The sequence below is a fragment of the Carcharhinus amblyrhynchos genome, chromosome 1, assembly GCF_965287045.1.
Source record: "Carcharhinus amblyrhynchos chromosome 1, sCarAmb.v2.hapA, whole genome shotgun sequence".
Taxonomy (NCBI): domain Eukaryota; kingdom Metazoa; phylum Chordata; class Chondrichthyes; order Carcharhiniformes; family Carcharhinidae; genus Carcharhinus; species Carcharhinus amblyrhynchos.
Genome location: NC_137324.1, coordinates 129,602,449 through 129,623,217, shown reverse-complemented (window position 1 = coordinate 129,623,217; position 20,769 = coordinate 129,602,449). Strand labels below are relative to the sequence as shown.

The 20,769-nt window shown below is 42.1% G+C and overlaps 2 protein-coding genes across 2 annotated transcripts in view; both read right to left on the bottom strand.

The window, feature by feature from the left end:
• The window catches only part of dchs2 (dachsous cadherin-related 2), a 94,839-nt gene extending 88,221 nt beyond the window's left edge, over window positions 1-6,618 (bottom strand). The window contains exons 1-2 of the mRNA XM_080186033.1: window positions 6,544-6,618; window positions 718-909 (exon numbers count right to left, since the gene is read on the bottom strand). Of these exons, the coding sequence (XP_080042159.1) occupies window positions 718-909; window positions 6,544-6,618 (267 nt within the window). The remainder of the gene's footprint in view (window positions 1-717; window positions 910-6,543) is intronic.
• A 416-nt stretch (window positions 6,619-7,034) lies between these two features.
• LOC145341067 (protocadherin-16-like) lies at window positions 7,035-18,795 on the bottom strand. The gene is made up of 2 exons (XM_080185901.1): window positions 13,657-18,795; window positions 7,035-7,112 (listed from the first exon to the last, which is right to left on the bottom strand). Exons 1-2 carry the CDS (start codon window positions 15,436-15,438, stop codon window positions 7,035-7,037), a joined length of 1,860 nt encoding a protein of 619 aa, XP_080042027.1. The 5' UTR covers window positions 15,439-18,795.
• Between the last annotated feature and the right edge of the window lie 1,974 nt (window positions 18,796-20,769).

The following is a 20,769-nucleotide window of genomic DNA, read 5'->3' as shown; positions in this document are numbered from 1 at the left end:
TATCCTTTTCATCCATTTTTATTACGTTATATTCTTTTTTATTTTTCCACTGCTAAAATCGCACTTTCCATCTTGTTTTACTCCTTGCCCGCCTCCCCACCAGGGCCATTTGCCACATTCCTATACTCTGCACCTTTGTTCTGCCATTTACACATTCTGAAACTTAATGGATGCTTTTAGCACCATTCTTATTTTTATCATCACAATTTACAACCCCTTCGTCTTTTTGTCAATGCTATTCCTATCAATTACAGTCCTCCCCGATCCCACAGTATAAATCTTATCCGATTTTCCCCATCTTCAGCTCTAATGAAGGGTCTCTTGACTCAAAATGTTGCTCTATTCTCTCTCCCCACAGATGCTGACAGACCTGCTGAGATCTTCCAGCATTTTGTTTTTGTTTCAGATTCCAGCATCCACAGTATTTTAGTCATCTCTACCAAAGTTTCTTTTCACCTTGTAGATTTCTATTGAGCTTCTGCTCTCCTACTATACATGCCAACAGGAAATGCAAGAGATCAGTTAGTACGCATTCAAAATTATCACAAAAAAGTTGATGGGTTCGCCATCATGTTTTTTGTGGTTTTACACAAGAGGGCAAAATCTAGTTTCTGAATGATTATAACTAGTGCCAGACCTAAATACTGATTAGGTGATATATAAGGTTTCCTTCAATTAGGAGGAAATAAGGATTTACAAATAGAACGCGTAACTTACCCCATCCTCAGCCATAACTAACAAATCGTAATTTGGGGGCCCGTCATCTCGATCCATATCCTGGGCTGTACAGACTTTACCAGTAGAGTTGTCAATAGTGAAGAAGCGTGATTTTTCATAGTTGACAACACCCTCATAAAGAGAATAATAGATGGTACCAAAATGACCACTGTCTGCATCTCTTGCGCTAACCTGCAAGCAGAGGAAGGAAATAATACATTTGGAAAGAAATTGCAGTTAGAAAACTTGTTTGAGCACTTGCAATTTAATTCCACCAACATGTTATAAAGAAGGGCCAAACCACCTAGTAACCCTGAATAAATCTTCCCAGAACTGGCCAGGATTATCATCAAAGAGTTGGTTACAATGGATAACTCAAATGCTTGGGTTACTGTCCATTTTGAAATCAATGAAATTTCTATATATGTTCCTAAATTCTACTGACAAAGTTGGCAATTTTAATCTTCTCTCGGGAGACCAGGCACATTAAATAGCTGCCAATTTCCAGCCTGCTTTCTGCTGATGTGGATTTTAATCCATTTTCCAAGAAAAATATACACCTGAAGCTGGTAAAGCCCTTTTAATACATAGATTGGGATTTGACATAATTAGGTCATGAACTGCAATTCCAACATTGGCTTGAGTGGAGTTGTCGCTAGTGGACATAGAGAATCTGGGAGCAGAAGGGGCCATTTTAAGGCAAGCTTTTACTTTGTGGAGCTAGGACGTGGAGGAGGTGGGAAACTCCCACTGCCCACTTCCACCAAATCAGAAGCTCCTTGGCACACATGAACTATCCCTAAACATAGTGACTGCCATTTTGTAATTTCTATTAGAGAGGACTTGCAGGCAATGAAGATAGGTCTATATGATTCTATTATGGATTAATTTTTTAAACTTTTTTCTACCTTCAAGGAATTAGTCGTCAAAGACAAATGACAACATTCTTGACAAAGAAGAATAATCATAAGATAACTTTCCACAGTTGTAAAAGCAGTGTCTCCTTGGACAAATCAAAAAATAGAAACACTGTCTGATCAATCTCAGTGTTCTAATTAGCTTTGTACAGAGGTTTGTTACCAAATTTTGTTCCAGTGTCACTTTGGGATTCCACATCACTGTCATCAATTAGAGCTCTAGGATGCAATCTTGCTCTTCTAACAGCAACAGGTTTATAGTGGGCCTTGACACTGGAGCAGGATAAATTAATCTACCTCCAGCTCCAATAATAGACAAGTTCAGCTAAATAGAAAAGTATATTAAGCACTGTTGAAAACTAGGCTGATACCAGAGTTGAGGTGGTTGAGCTATGAGGAGAGGCTGAATAAACTAGGCTTGTACTTGTTAGAGTTTAGTAGAATGAGGGGAGATCTCATTGAGATGTATAAGATGATGAATGGGATGGATAGGGTAGAGGTGGAGAGGCTCTTCCCGCTCAGAAAGGACAGTAGGGCTAGGGGGCACAGCCTCAAGATAAAGGGGGGGCGCGGTTTAGAACGGAGTTGAGGAGGAACTTCTTCACTCAAAGGGTGGTGAATCTCTGGAATTCTCTGCCCATTGAGGTGGTGGAGGCTGCCTCGCTAAATATTTTTAAGACGCGGGTTGATGGGTTTTTGATAAGCGAGGGGATTAAGGGTTATGGGGAGAGGGCGGGAATGTGGAACTGAGACACGACAGATCAGCCATGATCTTATTGAATGGTGGGGCAGGCTCGAAGGGCTGGATGGCCTGCTCCTGCTCCTATTTCTTATGTTTACACTTATCAGAAGAGACAAGAATGCCTAATTTCAAAAGGAGCAACAACTGCAAAAGAAAATGGTGCTGACTGGTTGGCAAGTGGACCAACTGGTCAAGGCACTGCCATGAAGAACATACCACAGAATACTCAATGGAATTTCAGCAATACTCAAGAAAAGTATCTCCTTCCGCTCATATTTGCATGGCATTGTTCGAAGTCCACGTACAAGGCTTTAAATTTTGGAAATCCAGAATATGAATGTTCAGCTCCTTTGCTGATATTCTTTATTGTTTCGAAAAACGGTCCTGTTGTATGCCCCAGCAAAATATGTTCCACTTATATAGCAGAAAAAGCATGCTGACACACTTAGCGTATTTAATCCAGATCACAGACTGGTCTGCAGCCTTTTATACAGGTGAAAGTTCCTGCCTGCTGTTTAATAGCCTCAATCTAGCAATCAGAACAAGCCTATTTATAAACACTGCAGTTATGAACAAAAGGAAGTACTTGAGATGCAATTAACTATGAAGGGAAATTAAAAACAAAATTTCTGTCTGTTATAGTGTGAACCTGTCATTCAAGAGGTTAGTTAAAGGTATCGAAGAGTGAAATTGAATGTAAACAAAGATTTTCAAAGTATTTGAGCCTTCCATGAAGGCTCAGAAACTTGAACAGAGATGCTGTGTTAAACAAATAGGGCTGAGTAAACTGCTGTGGTGAAAAAAGTTGTTCTTGAGGCTTACTGGATTATATCAAAAATGAATTGTTTGACTTGATCTGGAATTGTCAATCAGAGCAGTTCAAAGTGGTCAGGCTGCACCCATGCTGCTCATTCAGGCAAGAAAACTGAATCACCTTGTGAAACTAACATCTCCTGTCAGTCAGAGGACTTCAAAAGGATCCACTCACACCTGAGGCTTCAGAGCCAGAGCAAGGGAATCCCTCTGGTGGAATTGACATCGCCTGCCAGTCAGAAAACTTCAAGGGGTCTACACATATCTGGAACTTTTGAGACAGAGCAAGGACAATCCTTTTATGTAGAAAAGAGCGCTGCTGTGATTTTGAAGACTTCCAGGTGTTCAGGAAATATTAACATATTAAAGCGACCAGGCAACTTCAAAAGATTTCACAGTAAACAGACCAGAATGAAGGTTCTGAACAGAAAACAGCTTGAGATCACCATGCCAGGAGTAAGCTCCATTTTTCCGAGGGGTAGAAGGACAGTTCAGCCATGACACCCATTCCAGGGGAGAATCCAGACGTCATCCCAGTCTGAGCCCACCCATTCCCCAGATCCTTTAGGGGAACCCTCTCAGTAGAGGAGCACGTGGGCAAAGCACTTACCTCCTTGCCCCACACCCGCAAAATCCAAGATACCACTCTGGGCAGGACCTGCACCAAATTCAGTCCTCTAGACTTCCTGTTTTGGTGGTGGGCAGGGAGACTCACCTGGTGAGAATCCCATTTTTTGCTGAACGCCCAGTTCAACAGACCTTCATGATTCCCATCTAGGGCTAGTGACCCCAGAGAATCGCCCCCATAGTCACTTATCTCTATAACGTATCTGGGTACTAAGGTAGATCTGAAGTTCCCCCTGATGTAGTCCTCCACACAGGCTAATAATCTTTCAAGACTGGTCACAATGCAGCAATGATGCCTTGGGCTTCAACATCCAACAATTTGTTTTCAGGGTAAACTTTAGTACAAGCACCCTCTATCCAGAATGGGTAAAGAGCACTTTAAGGGTAAATATCCAACAATCAGGTTCTGTGGTCAATCCAGGCATATTCTACTACTAATTCCATCACATTTTACTGATCAGATTTTCCCATCCAAGTTTGTTACGATTCATCTGCTCTTCTGTAGCATTGATATATAAATGTCAAGTATTCAACAGTTTGATAAAAGGATACATATACACAGAACTGGACAAAACTAAATTTAAAATCCAGTTAGGAATTAAGAGATTGATCACAATTCCTTCATCTCACATACTTTGGTAATTTACTGGATAATCCCTTCACAAACCCTGAGAGATCATAAAGCTGAAAGCAGTGAAATTAAACTGGTCAGAGGTTAGTTTCAGATAGTGGAAAACCAAATATATTCTAAGATTAGTAGTATGTTACTGGAGTGGGGGTTAATGCACTACAAGAGCACTGCATGGCAGTGCGATTAGCTAAGCAATATTCAACACAGAAATGTCTGAGGTCAGAAAGAGGTTATGAGAAACATCATTGTTTCCTCTGGCAAATTTTGTACAAGATCCTGGTGTGGCAGAGCAAAATCTTCAGTGCAAGGAAGTTAGCAGATGGAAATCAGAAGTTGCTGGATTGTCCATCTGATAACACCACCTTTAGCTAGGTAAAACATCCAGTGGATGAACATAGAACATTACAGCGCAGAACAGGCCCTTTGGCCCACGATGTTGCGCCGACCAGTTAAAAAGCAATGACCCTCTAACCTAAACCAAACCCTTTCCATCCATAAACCTATCCACGGATCTCTTAAACGCCCCCAAACTAGGCGCATTTACAACTGCAGCAGGCAGGGCATTCCAATCCCTCACCACCCTCTGGGTAAAGAACCTACCCCTGACATCCGTCCTATAACTACCACCCCTTAATTTAAAGCCATGCCCCCTCGTGCTAGCTTTCTCCATCCAACGAAAAAGGCTATCACTGTCCACCCTATCTAAACCTCTAATCATCTTATATGTTTCAATAAGGTCCCCTCTTAGCCGCCTTCTTTCTAATGAAAACAACCTCAAATCCTTCAGTCTCTCCTCATAGGACCTCCCCTCCATACCAGGCAACATCCTGGTAAACCTCCTCTGCACCCTCTCCAAAGCCTCCACATCCTTCCTATAATGTGGGGACCAGAACTGCACACAATACTCCAAGTGCGGCCGCACCAGAGTCTTGTACAGTTGCAACATGACACTGCGGCTCCTAAATTCAATCCCCCTACCAATAAATGCCAAGACACCGTATGCCTTCCTAACAACCCTATCTACTTGATTCCCAACGTTCAGGGATCTATGTACACATACACCTAGATCCCTCTGTTCATCCACACTATTCAGAGTCCTACCGTTAGCCCTATACTCTACACATCTGTTATTCCTGCCAAAGTGAATTAACTCACACTTTTCCACATTAAACTCCATCCGCCACCTCTCGGCCCAGCTCTGCAACTTGTCCAAGTCCCCCTGTAAACTAAGACACCCTTCCTCACTATCTACCACACCTCCGACTTTGGAGGCTGTAATTGGGGTGTTTCATAGTTCTTGAACAGCTGGAGGAAGTATGAGGCCATGGGAGATCTGATTAAAGAGTTTAGAGCGGACACATTCAAAGGCTGGGCAGCCAAGATAGAACAGTGAGTGTAAGGATGGCAGGTGGACACTGTACAAAAAGATGCTAGTGCAGAAGAGTGTTGGATGAGCTCCAGTTAATACACAATGGAAGTTGGTAGACAGGTCAGGAGAACATTGGAATGGTTGAGTGGTTAAGGCATGTGGTAACAGAAGAGTTTCGACAGCTGATGGGCTGAGGCAGGGATAGAACAGTGATTTAAGGGAGGTGAAAGTAGGTAGTCTTGGTGAGGACAGGACACAGCATCAAAAGCTTAACTTTGGATTGAAAAGAACACAACAACTGGTTCAGTATCTGACAGGTCTAGGCAAGGCAAAAGAATGAGTAGCTAGGGAATGGAGTTTGTGACAGAGACTGAAGATAACAGGTATAGACTTCACATGTTTAACTGAGGTACTTGGCAAGTTTCCTTCATAAAGGATTATATAGGTGCAGAAATGGAGGAAAATCGGACAGGGAAAATGATACTGTATTGGAGCCCATTCTGTCTCATTCACTTAAATTGATATAAGCTTTCAGATTGCATTACAAACATGCCACTCTCCCATTAGTAACACAAACAGTGGTACACAATTCGGCAGCAAAATACCTGAACAGAACTTCACATATTAGTCCTACTTTACATGACCAGTGCACAAATTAAGTAAATGCAAAAGACAATCACCTCTTTTCAGTAAATAAAAACTATCAGCAAGAAATCACACTACCTACATCTGTCTGAGAGCAAATGCTCAGAGCTTTTCCATTCCATCCTTCTGTCGCAGTGCAAATGGACAACTTGTTCATTGGAAGTGTATATCAGTAGTCTGTGGGTGCATTTCCCATAACTGTCCAATTAACGAACAGAATATCATGGAAGCAATGTCACCAAAGTCCTAAATCACTGGGAGCATAATTTTGTAAAGGCACTCTCGTTTCTACATTCCTTTCTCATGTTTCTGCTCAAATTATGTCATTACTTCAAGCATTGTGATTGTTAGCAGTATTGAAAATTAGTTGTTATTTCTCACAAGTATGATCATTCTAGATGGTACACAATTAGAATTATTGAAATTGATGGTAATTTACACATTAGAAATCTAGCTACCTTAGTGCAAGGTAGGTAATGATATTTGCAGTCCAGATGCCTTTATTTTAGCTAGGTTTAAACTAGTGAAAGAATTCATATGAATTTGAATAGTTTCTGTTCAGCTGTTTTTAAACTACTCAAACGTATATTTATCCATTTCATGCTGCTGCAGCCAGTCTAGCCATTTAGTGGCCTTAGATTCTGATTTTACCTGTAGAATGACAAAAGGTTTAGTTTGGTAAAATTCTTGCATACACCTGTTAGAGCACATATACTAAACTGACACGATATATTTAAATTCACAAGATCAAAGGCAAATAAGGAGGGCTGCTATTCAGTCTATTTTAATTCATATATCCACCATAAGTTCATTGTGTGCATTCTTTGGGTGAAATCTTACCCAAAACTGGCAGTGTTAGCGCGGTGCGAAAAAACGTGTTTTGCACCAACGCCACCAGTGTGTTTTGGGGCTGAATCTTAGTTTTAATTTCTATTCCCACAAGTTTCAAGCTATTCCAGCGGCACGTTCACTAATTCATCTACAGCGCAATGACTTAATTGCTCCAGGCACTGGAGAGCTTCATACAAATGGCTCCCCAACAGCCTGCAGCACTTGTTCCATAACGACTGCAGGGGACCTACATCTGGCACCAGCACATATACTAACACTTGGTAGGTCCAGAAATTAGGCAGCCTTCTGGGTCACTCACTGGTGAGCAACTAGCAGCACAGCAGGCAGAGGCAGGGATGTCCCAGGGAACCGGCACCTGGAGGGATGCTGGATTCATATCCATTATATAACAAAATAAACTCACTTGTTTACACAAAGCTTTAACACTACATCACTGAATATTACTGGCCCAAATTTCTAACCATTCCTACTGGAGTGATTTATCCAGGCTTAGCAAATAAATAACACCTGAAATCCACACTGTGTGCACAAAAAATGGTTTCTAATTCACCCCTTGACCACATAATAGGGAGATTAACTAAAGCTGTGTGAATGGTTACATTAACTTGACAAGGGGATGGGCACCTGGATGAAACATTAGACTGGAAAAAGAAGATGCCCAGAAGAGTGGGAGACACAAACGCCATTAGAGTAAAAGGTATTCAGAAATAGGAAGGGACAAACGTGACACAGTCTAAAATGGGCTTAGATTACAAGTGCATAATGCGGTTGGCTATCCGTAGACATAGATTGTCACATGCAACCATGATAGTGACAAACTCTTTGATCCAGATCTCTGATACTATGTACAATTACACATGAAATATGTGGAATGCTTGAAAAGAATCTGTGTATTCTTAATTCCAAAAATATTATTCATCTATCAAGCTGAATTCACTAGTTCACACACAGCTTTAATACTTCCCCACATTTTTGAATTTTACTGGCCCAAATTCCTAAGTATTTTTAATATTACCGCTTATGAAGAATCTAGGGAAGATAAGGAAGGTAAGAAAAAAAAGGAGCTCGTGAAGCAAGGAGCAATATTGATCAAAGGAAGTTAATTATCCTAGAATATTTAGTTCTCTTGCTTAGTCACTTTGCAACAACAGCTTGTAATGGCTATTAGATCAAACTAATTAATTTTTCTGTGCTATTAATTCATCTAATTTATTGCAAATGCTTTGCACATACAGACGCAGTGACTTCAGCCTTCATCTTTTTCTAATTTTCCCTGACATCATCTTAGTTACTAGTAACATTTTATTACTTTCACTGTCCTTTTTGTGACCAACTCTGCTTAGGTTTACAAACGGCCATGAACAAAACCCAGCCCATCATTCAATCCAGCTTCCCACCCATTGACATGGTCTACACTTCCTGCTGCCTCGGAATAGCAGCCAGTGTAATTAAGAACTCTACATACCTTGGACATACTCTCTTCCACCTTCTTCCATTGGGAAAAAGCTACAAAAGTCTGAGGACACGTACCAACTGACTCACAAACAGCTTCCTCCCTGCTACCATCAGACTTTTGAATGGACCTACTTTGCATTAAGTTGATCTTTCTCTACACCCTACTATAACTGTGATACTACATTCTGCACTTTCTCCTTCCCTTTTATATGAACAGTATATTTTGTTTGTATGCACAAGAAACAATACTCTGCACTGTATGCCAATACATGTGACAATAATAAAATCAAATCAAATCTAAAACAGTACTCTGCTCTAAAGACTTACTGCATTTGAATTTACCCTTTCCTGAATCCTCTCACTATCACCTCTCCTCCCGACATTTAGTTTAAAGCTATATCTTCAGTTCTGGTTATTCAACCCATGAGGACACTAGTGCAGTCCTTCCCAAACAAACCACTTCCTCCACTACTGATGTCTATGGCCCATGAAGCAAAACCTCGGCCTCCCATGGATTGGGGGAGCGCGTTGGAGGGAGGGTCTGTTGAGGAGCAGTGGAGGATCTTTAAGGAGATCTTTCTTGGTGCTCAGCGGAAATTTATTCCGATGGTCAAAAAGGACAGTAGGAGAAGAGGTAATAAGCCGTGGATAACGAAGGAGGTGAAGGAAAGTGTTAAACTAAAAGCGGAGGAATTTAGAGTAGCTAAGAGTAGTGGGCGAGAAGAGGATTGGGAGAGGTTTAAATGTCAACAAAGATTGACAAAGAAGTTGATAAAGAAGGGTAGGAGAAACTATGAAGCTGGGCTAGCGCTTAATATAAAAAAGGATAGCAAGAGTTTTTATAAATATATAAAAAGGAAGAGGCTGGCTAGGGTGAATGTTGGTCCTTTAGAGGATGAGAAAGGGGACCTAGTGGTAGGGGATGGGGATATGGCTAAGGTATTGAATAACTTTTTTGTTTCTGTCTTCACGGAGGAGGACGTGAATAATTTGCCGGGTGTGGGCGGTTTAGAACAGAGTTGAGGAGGAACTTCTTCACTCAAAGGGTGGTGAATCTCTGGAATTCTCTGCCCGTTGAAGTGGTGGAGGCTGCCTCGCTAAATATTTTTAAGACGCGGGTTGATGGGTTTTTGATAAGAGAGGGGATTAAGGGTTATGGGGAGAGGGCGGGAAAGTGGAACTGAGCCAAGACAGATCAGCCATGATCTTATTGAATGGCGGGGCAGGCTCGAAGGGCTAAATGGCCTAATCCTGCTCCTATTTCTTATGTTCTTATGTACTCCTTCAGCGACACATTTAATCTGATTTGTTTATCGATATTCCAGCTGACAAGTAGCTCAAAACCAAAAGGTTAAGATTTTTAATTGGGACCCTAACTCCTCAAATCCTCTCAACCAAACACCATTTCCAGTTCTACCTCTGTTGTTTGTTTCCATGAGAACTACAGCAAGCGATCTTCCCCCTCCACTTTTTTCTTTTCGAACTGCAAGATGTCTTTAATCCTGGTCTGCATTATGTAACTTTCAAAACATTGACTGTAGCTGTAGAGAAGAGTGTCTATTCCCCATGGATGAGCTTACTGCTAACCATGTTCCTATAGGATAAAGCCATATTAACAATCCATTCAGACCTATGGGCACCCCAGATGCAAAACATATATATATATTCGATATAACACAACATCTTTGTTTAAAATAATATGCAGGCTGATCCTTATTATTTACTCATTTAAGATAATTATAATAAACATAGCAGTCTTAAAAAATTGAGACAACATCTGGAGATTTATAACAAAATACCAACAGATAAACTAGTGTTTTCTCACAACCTAAAGGCTCAGCTCAGCGTGAGATAAAAAATAAAATTTAACAAATGTTTAATGCATGATGTAGCTTAATGTTTCCACTGAGCCAACATCAACAATTTCTTCCTCTCATTTAATATCCAATTTCAGCAAGTTTATAAATACTTCAGGAAATGTTCACCAAATGCTCCACAAACTTTCTGAAAAACAATGCATGTTTACAATAACTTCATAATAAAAACCAGTACATCAACAGATCAAGGACTAACATGTTTTCAATAAGCAGACAAAGCTTTGCATTTACATTTCTCACATTTTTTTCCTCATAGTATGCTTAGGACAAAATATTTAGGAGCTAGATTTTGTATTTAGTTTTTTAAAAATATTTGGCAATATTTTGCTGGTTCTGTCTTGTCCCGATTCATAAATCTGAAACTATAGTGCATCAAGACACAAGGAGGTAAATCCAAAGCAAATGTGTAGTAAACATTCACTCAAGGTTTTTCTTCCAGATCAGAACTTGAATGGTTATCATGATCTGAACTCTGTTTACTACTGGCATCCTAATGGTATTGAAGACATTTATTCATTGTGTCACTTAACAGTACACTGCAAACATCTAATGGTAGTACCAGGCAGAGAATGAAAGATCAGAAATGAAGGGGAAGAGAGAGAGAAATGGAACTATACTGAAATACATATTATTTAAAGCACATACTCAATAGAAAACAGGTCATTAACACTGGCTGAACACCAAATAACACTGACTGCTTTTGTTCAGAGACAATAATTGTTTTTTCAGTCTAAATACAGCTGTCATGCTACAGAAGCCAAGACAATAATTAGCGCATCTTAACCCTAAGTCTTGTAAGCATAATATTGTACGAGATTCCTTTATATTAGATATTCTACAATATTATGAAGCATAATAAAAAATGGCCAGGAAAGTTTAAAATATTTTTATTTTCTTTCTCCTGCTAATTACTTCCAGAATTTCCTCCTTTTTTTAAATTTCAGATTTCTCATATTAAGTTCTTGCAATTCCTCTAAAGAGATGTGGGCTCCTACCAACATTAATTTTGAATATTATTCAGAAATGGTCCCAAGCTTGAGTAGACAATCAGTTTAATGTAAACTAGCAGATCTCCCATTTGCTCAAGGTAAACAGTGGGTATTTTAAGAACACAAACGTGATGCTAACTGGAATTACTGGGATCAAAATCAGCATTGGGTACAGATCAGAAGCCTAGAACCTCTAGGAAGTAGACTCACGGTCTGACAGTACAAGGTGATCTTAGGATATTCCACTATTTTGGTACATGGTGATGTTTCAAGTGTGGCAACTTTGGGAGCACCACAGAAAGAAAACGTGAATACTTGGCAGGGACTGAGATCACTTGAAAAGTCCTGGGACTTGAAAACATTAAAAATAAAGATCTCAGGATGTGGGGACATTGGGGATAGTTGTAGCATCAGGGAGTACTGGGAAAATTGATTGAGAACTTATCAGCACTTGAGAAGAATTCCAATATAATCCAGTAGGACTGGTAAGTAGGTTTAGGCACAGTAAAAAGTCTGACAACACCAGGTCTAAGTCCAACCAATTTATTTGATAGTAAACTCACTAGCTTTCAAAGTTTCCCTCTTCGTCAGGTGAATGGAGAGTTCTGGCCTCAGACAGAGCATATCAAGCACAGACAGTTTACAGATTACTGATTAGAATGCAAATCTTTACACCTAACCTGCCGTTCAAGTCCTAAAGTGGCCGACAACATGAGTGGAAGGAGCACTGATCACAGGTTACCAACACTTCAGTGGGCACAGGCATTTGGCGTCTGACCTTCGGGTAAGCATTCTCCAAGGCGGCCTTCACGACAGCGCACAGTCGCTGAGCAGAGACTGATAGCCAAGTTCTGCACACGAGGACGGTCTCAACAGGGATCTTGGGTTCATGTCGCACTATCTGTAACCCCGTGACTTGCCTGGGTTTGCAAAACCTCACTTACTGTACTGTCTGGAGACAATACATATCTTTTTAACCTGTGAAACCTCGAAAGCTAGTGAGTTTACTATCAAATAAATCAGTTGGACTTAAACCTGGTGTTGTCAGACTTTTTACTGTGTTTACCCCAGTCCAACGCCAGCATATCTACATCAAGTAGGTTTAGGAACAGAGCCCTGACAGTTTTGGAGTGATTGCTGAAATCTAGCATTTATAAGCAAAGCAGAGTCTAGAATCCTGCAGTGATGGAGAACCAAGAAAATAGAGTATAAATTGAGCACGGCTATTTCAACTGTCAGGCCCAATCATGCTGCACAGCACTCCTACCCATCAGTCTTTCCCACTAACCCATCTGTAGCCACTTGCTTCTTCTTAGTCAATCTTCTACCAACCAATTTCTCCAGGCAGTCAGTTAATGTGATTGCATATTTAAATATTAATTAAAAATCACAAGCTAAACAGGTGAATTGACAGGTACAGTACATGGCAAAATTAGTAAACAGCAATCAGCTACTGTCTTTTGGCAAAATGGAGCAGTGGCACGCTGTTCAGCCACGAGGCTGCCCAGAACAGTTTAATGTCACTCTCCCTGTGCTGGCAAGTACGGTTGCCCAATGCATAGAATCACACTTAAGCGAAGTGATAGTGGTGTCAGCCAGCATGTTTTTTTCGCCTATTTGACATGGAAGAGATTTTGAGGTTAATTTAAATTATGATGGGCAAAGGGAAAACTGTTGGCATTGCCCTCTTTTGCTTTCCCTCTGTGGAAAAAAAAGACTTCAGGAGGAACATGTCTAGGACAGCAACAGACAAATAAGTCTCACACTCTAACCAGCCAATCAACTATTTTGACTCCTAAAACGAAACAGGTGCATGTCAAGGGGAGAGTTCGTCTACTTTATTATTTTGAAGCAATGAGCAGTGGTAAGAAATACGTAAAACCTGTTGTCAATATTCTGAAGTAAATCAGTTGTTGGTTTACAGCTGATTTTTTTGTTCAGTAGACCGGGCAGCACTTTGCCTTTGGAAAAACACAAAATGCGACACTCCCAATATAACCTTACCCAGTGCAATACACCCACCTGCAAGAAGCAGGTCCCGGGCTCCGAGTGCTCCCGCACGGTCGCCCTGTACAGCTGTCGCTCGAAGACCGGCTTGTTGTCGTTCACATCCTCGACGTGCAGCAGGACGGTGGCGGTGGAGGAGAGGGACGGCTGGCCCAGGTCCCGGGCCACCACCAGCAGGCGGATGACCTGGTGGCTCTCCCGGTCCAGCCATGAGGAGACGGCGGTGGCAGTGGTGATGCTAATGAAGCCGCTCAGCGGATCGATCTCAACTCCCGGCACCGCCTCGTGCTCCAAGATGGCGTACCTGACCGTGCCGTTGGCGCCGGCATCCGGGTCCTGGGCGCGCACCCGCAGCAGCGCGGCTCCGCCGGCGGGAGGCGGCCCCTCGGGGACGCGCGCTGTGTACACGCGGCGCTGAAAGGCGGGCGCATTGTCGTTGATGTCGGTGACGCGCAGTTCGAGCGCTAGCTGAGTGCGCCGCGGCGGCGCGCCTGAGTCAGCGGCGCGCAGGGTGAGGCGGTGGGCGGGGCGCCGCTCGCGGTCCAGGCGGCCGCTCACACGGAGCAGGTAGATGGAGCGGAGCGGCGACTCCAGCAGCTGGAAGCTGCCGCCCTGCTCGCCGGTCTCCTCCTGCAGCCAGAGCCTCAGCTCCCCGGCCGGGCCCAGGTCTGGGTCCCACACCGACACCCTGGCCACCAGCTGGCCCGGGGCCGCTCCCTCCGACACCTCGGCCTGGCCGCTTGGGCTCAGGAAGAGCACGCTGACGGACGGCTCGTTGTCGTTGACATCGAGCAGCCGCACCGACAGGAAGGCGCTGCCCAGCTGGGCCGGGGAGCCGTGGTCCCGGGCTCGGATAACCAGTTGGTGCCAGGGCTGACTCTCCCGGTCCAGCTGCTTCTGCAGCCAGACCTCACCGCTCCGGCTCTCGATGGCGAAGTGGTCGCTCGGGTCGCTTTGCCTCCGGTCGATCTCGTAGGTGATGAAGCCGTTGCTGCCCTGGTCCGGGTCGCTGGCCTGCAGCTGACAGACCCGGGTACCCGGAGCCGCGTTTTCCCAAATCCAGGCCTCATACTCAGTCTGGTTAAAGCGGGGAGGGTTGTCATTCTCATCCAGCACCTTAATGTCCAGCTGCATCCTCCCCGTCCTGGGAGGAGTGTCACCGTCGAAAGCCTGGACGGTGAGCGAATAAAAGTCCCTGATCTCCCGGTCCAGGGGGCCGTTCAGAACCAGGTCCAGGCGGAGACTGTGGACCCCATTTTCGGACTGAAGTTGAAAGATCCCCGGGTTTCCTTGTGTGATCGCGTAGCCTTGGGTGCTAAACTTGCCCGTGTCAGGGTCCCAAGCTTCGTCCAGTTGAAATTTTGTCCCAGTCGGGGTCGTTTCCGAGATATTGAGCTGGACTTTCTCCCTGGGGAAAACCGGTGTGTGGTCATTGACATCCTTGACCAGGATCTCCACCTTCACCACCTGCCCCATAAAAGTTACGGCCACAAACTCGTAGCGATCTGTCGTCTCTCGGTCCAGGACTTTGGCTGTTTTTATAATTCCGGTGTCCACACTGATTCTCAGATCACGGAAAACAACCGATTCTTCGCTTTCCGAAATGAAAAAACCACTGGCTGGTGTCCCATCGGATAAAACCGCGCTAATATCCCCCACTATAGTGTCCGGTGGTTGTCCCTCCTCTATCGACAAATTCAGTCTGTATGGTAGGGCAACCTGACAAATTCCTCCAAATAACAGAGTTTGAATTAATATTCTGAGGCATTTTTTCCGATAAAGACAAAGTTTTATCATTCTTTCTTTCTTCGGTGCTTTTGATATAACTAAAATAAATAGAATAATATTCTGCACGATGAATCAAATCTTCGCATAAGCATCTACATGATGTTCACGTTTCTGTTAATACAACGTGCCAAAGTTGACCGTGGTGCAGAATTCATGTGTCAAAATCCCAGGCGATTGGGCTACGGTGGAAACTTCAACCAAGTCTACAATTTGCGTCTTGCGTCTTCGACAAGTCCCAATGCATCATGATTACAAGTTTTGTTCCTGAAACTCCAAGTCTGCTCGGACACTAGATTTTAAGACTGATTGTATTGGGTACCGAAACTGACACCACATCTTATTGTGATCTGTTCGATTTCTTGTTTTCGCTGGCTGTCCTTGCTATTAATTAGTGCCTGGAACATGTGACGAATCCCAGCTGGTTAAAGAGCGAAGCACAAAGTTGGACTTGTATCGCTTCTGATGAATTCAACTCCCAGTTTACAAGGGAAAAGCTAATCGTTGCCCAGAATCAATCAGGACAGGAAAATCCCATTCTGTTCATCATATCTATCTATTTCTACTCCCTTTTACTCATCTTTCCCCATAGCCTTGCAAATACTTTCCTTTTAAGTATATATTCAATTCCTTTTTGAAAATTACTATTTGACGTACTTGCATCACCCCGTAAGTCTGTACATTCCAGATCGTAGCACCTCGCTGTGTGTAAATAAAAATCCTGATTTCCTCTTGAATTTGACAATTATTTTCAATGTGCCTCTTGTGGTAACACATCCTCTACCCCTGGAAAGGTTATCTCACTATCAAAAGCTCTCGATATCAGTGGCTGCAATTCACATTTTTCATCCTGCCTGGAGGAAAGAGCCCCTTTGATTTGGTGTGTAGAAAGCTTAATTAGAGTGCGTCTGAATAATAGTGTTTTCCCTGTTCTGTAGTTTCATTATTTCATGTGGTAAGAAACAATGTTCGAAAGCTCTGTTTAGAGGTTTCAGTTGGACTTTGATTTTGACATTATTTTAATCTTGAAATTATTTTTTACATCCCGAATTGTTCTGCCAGGGTGATATAGGCTAACCTTGAACTGATGCAGTCCTCATTCTAAAAGCTGTTGGACAACAATGAAGCAAAATGCGTCGAATTTGAGAACTTTTTGCGAGGTTGATGTTGTTTCCATGATGTTTTTCTCAACGGTAGTCGTCCCATTGAAATAAACTTGATGGATTGTTGAAATACATCTTGTAAGTAGTATGTGGCCTTTTTGGACAAGCTGGATGTTGAGTTTAATCGTGAATGCACCAACAAAGCTGACTTATCTACATCTCCAGCTTCGTGAATGTTGACTCCGCTGCATAAATCCAAGCAAATGGTCACAGTGCTGATTTGAGTTCTGTAGATGGTGGCAAAGTTTTCATAGGGGTCAAAGGATAAGCACTGATCAGAGAGGTTCAGGCCTCTACCCTACTGTTACAGCTACATTGTTAAAATGACTTATAGAGTCATAGAGCAATTCAATTAAGATTGTAAGCAACATTTAAGTTAAAATTGTATTGAAAATTATATCCTTTATAATCGTGGTTGCATAAACATTTTTTTGCATTCTCAGGATTGCAGTATTGAAAAGGCTAGCATTTATTGGGAATCCATAGTTGTCATCAAGCGGATGGTGGTGGACTTTGTTCTTGAATCACTACTAGCAGTTTGATAGAACTGAATGACTTGGGGGGAGGGGTTAACAGCTAGTGGTCATGGTCCATTTTAGTATCAATGACAAAGATAGAAAGGAGGATGATATCTTGTAGAGTAAAGAGAACCAGGGAAGAAATGAGTAAAGAAGTCCATAAAAAGTAGTAACCTCCAGATTACTCCCAGTATCACATGCTATCATGACTATTAAAATAGAAGAGCCAGCAGATAAACGTGTGACTGAAGAGGTAGTTGGGATATTGGAATTTGTTCTGCAGAAGATAGAGCCTCTACAGATCGGATAGGGGAATGACAATGGCTCAAACAGGAGAATGGTCTCAAACAAAAACACAAAATGCTGGAAAATCATAGCACGTCTGACAGCATCTGTGGAGAAAGAACTGAGCTAATGTTGAGTCTGGATGACCTGTGCTGTAACTAGTCTGATTCCATGCCAGTAAGAAATCCCTAAAAATAAATTAAGACTTAAGAGTGACTTGCAATGGACCTTTCCAATGGACCTTTATAGTGTCTGTAATTGCTGTATCACATGCTTCCTTTGCCTATTTCCAATATCTTCAGTTAAGTGGTTAGAACCACACTCTTTAGCTGAAATCCATTTCCCTATATACTGAGCATCTTTTTAGTAACAGGAGTTAACCTTTTCTCTGAGCACATCACCTACCCACTGAACATCACTTCGTTGATGGGAACATCCTTCTTCATCCTCCCTAATATCTTTCCTCCACCCTTCCCCTCCATCTCTTTGCCAGTATTCTCCACTACCTTTTCAATCAAAATTATCTAATTCCAGATCTCATTACAGTCTTGGTCCAAACACTGACAAAAGATTTCAAAAGTTGGAGTGTGCCCATGACGACACAGCAGCAACTGAGACATCAAAAACCCAAAACAAAATTGAAGTCACTGGGCATCATGAGGGAAGCTCTTTGCTGTAGAGTCATACTCCCATGAATTATGATGGTTGTGGTCGTTGGAGGCTATTCACCTCGCTGCAAAAACTCCTCAGGGTAATGCCCTAGGCCCAGCTATCTTATCAATGCTCTTAACCTCCACCATCAGGTCAAACATGGAGGTGTTTGCTGATGATTGCAGTGTTCCCACTGGCAATCCTCAAATACTGAAGCAATTTGTGTCCACTTGCAAGACCTGGACAACATTTAGGCTTGGACTAATAAATGGCAACTAAAATTCACACAGCACAAGTGCCACGCCATTACCATTCTATAAAAATAGAGAAACTAGCTATCTCTCCTTGATATTCAATGGTATTCCCATTGTTGAATTTCCACTATCAACATCCTGTAGGGTTACAACTGGAAACTTAACTGGACCTATATACTGTGGCTGCAAAAGTAGATCAGAAGGTGGGAATTCTGCAGTCACTCTTGGGAAGCTCCAGGCTCTTAACATTTTTTAACCAAAGCTATTTTATTTGATTTATTGTCACATGTATTAGTATACAGTGAAGAGTAGTGTTTTCTCTTGAGCTAAATGAGTCATATTTTCCTTATTCTGCAATAAAATGTGGGTGAGGTGTAGATACTCATTTATTCACCAACTTTCTGCTTGTTTTACCCTGACAGTTACTCTGAAAGTAAAAGGGAAAAAAAACTACTTACTCCACAGTATCTATCCAAATACCCAGACTCAACTTTGGATGGTTCATCCTGCAAACATACAACACCTGCTCACCGCACCCCCCCCCCCCCCCCCCCGCTAGCCAGGCCAGGGACTCATCACAGTACCTTCACCCTCCCCCTCTATCCAGTCTGCTCCTGAGTCCACTAATGCCGTCAAAAGAGGGAGTAACTTACCTCTCTACACCCCAAATACTCCACACCAATGCTGCTAGGGCATGCTTTGCTGCTCCTCACCCACCCCGAGTGAAGAGACTTCAGAATCCCAGCAAAAGTACGTTCATTCAGAGTGGCAATCCAATGGAAATTGCCAAAGTTACATGCCACAACTTTCAGACTGAAGGCTAAAAGAATAGACTGCTGAAGGGTGTCATGGCCTGCTCTCTCTCTATCAATGCTGCCTAACGTGTGTTTCTCATTTTATATTTTTATTTCAGATTTTGGGCATTTTCAATCTTTAAGTTATGGCTGAAACAATCTTAGGATACATCCAGTAACACACTAACTCATCCAAGAACATTCACTTTAAAAGTTGAAAAGTGAATGTTATTTTATTTTGTATTCAGTTCTGTTGACTTCATAATTGATGTTTGGCCTTATGTCTGGATCATCAAATACTGCACTTTCCAGATATTCTCATAAAATTGCTGTTAGAAATTAATAACCTTCCTGATTTATGCAATCATGGAAAAACACTATGCACAATGTCTCTTCCTCTGACTGGTGAGGTACATCTGACCTCACATTTAGTCTTTGGTACCTTGATACAACTGAGGTTCATGGTTTGCTTGTTCATCTAACAGGTTATATTTCTGGCCAAATAACCATATTTTCAGATAATCTGGAACCACTCTCAACATGAGCAATGATCTTTTTATGTTATCACTTTTTACAGTTTCAAAATCTAATGAATGAGTAAGGATTAGGAGACAGCTGTCCTCAATTCCTTGTAGTTTTGGCTGTATACTTATGACAGTCATATCAGTATAAGAAGCACATGTTCATTGAATCCCTATATTGCAGCAAGAGGCCATTAGGCCCATTAAGCCTGCACTGGCAACCACCCCACCCAGGCCCTATCCCTGTAACCCCACACATATTTATCTTGCTAATCCCCATGACATTAAGGGGCAATTGGGCATGGCCAATCAATCTAACCTGCATATTTTTAGACTATGGGAGGAAGCTGGAGCACCCAGAGGAAATCCATGCAGACATGGAGAACGTGCAAACACCGCACAGTCACCCAACACCGCAATTGAAACTGGGTCCCTGGAGCTGACAGTCAACAGTGTTGACCACTGTGCCACTTTTAATATTGTAGTTACTCTTGGATCTATTAGGAAAAGCTAACCTCAAGCAAAAAAGAAAGTTAGAAACACTTTTCCATTGAGGAGCAGCTGATATTCATTCCAAATACTTGTTTTGTTTACAATGGTCTGTGAATAATTTAAAAGCTAATGTAATTATCAATATTCTCTCATTTGATATTAAAGACCCTATTAGATTTGCAAAAATTTATTCCAGCACAGAAATTGAGTAAGTGACCTATACTGGGGTTTCCCAAACTTTTCCAGCCTTTTGACCTCCCAAGAGTACTGAAATACCTTTAAGAAACGTTATCTTGAAGAATTAAATGACATACAAAATTAGTGTAATCGGTACAAACATACAGAAAATTCTATTCCTTATTTGTCTACATTTATCATTAAAAAGTTCTCATTCAAAAAATATAGCCAAATCATACCTTTTTGTCATTTTTAATGGAGGAGTAATGCTGATTATACTGACAGTACTGCTAGAGAGCTGGATTTTCATTTCAGACATGCACACATAGACTTGCACCAAAAGAAGCACATGCATTCACTCACCTCTTAGAGGCACTCGCTTGCTCACTCATCTCTTTTGCATTTTCTCTGCATGCACGATGCTCTCACCATCCTACCCCACAATTTGCATATGCCCCCATGTACACAACACCCCTTGCAAAGCTCCT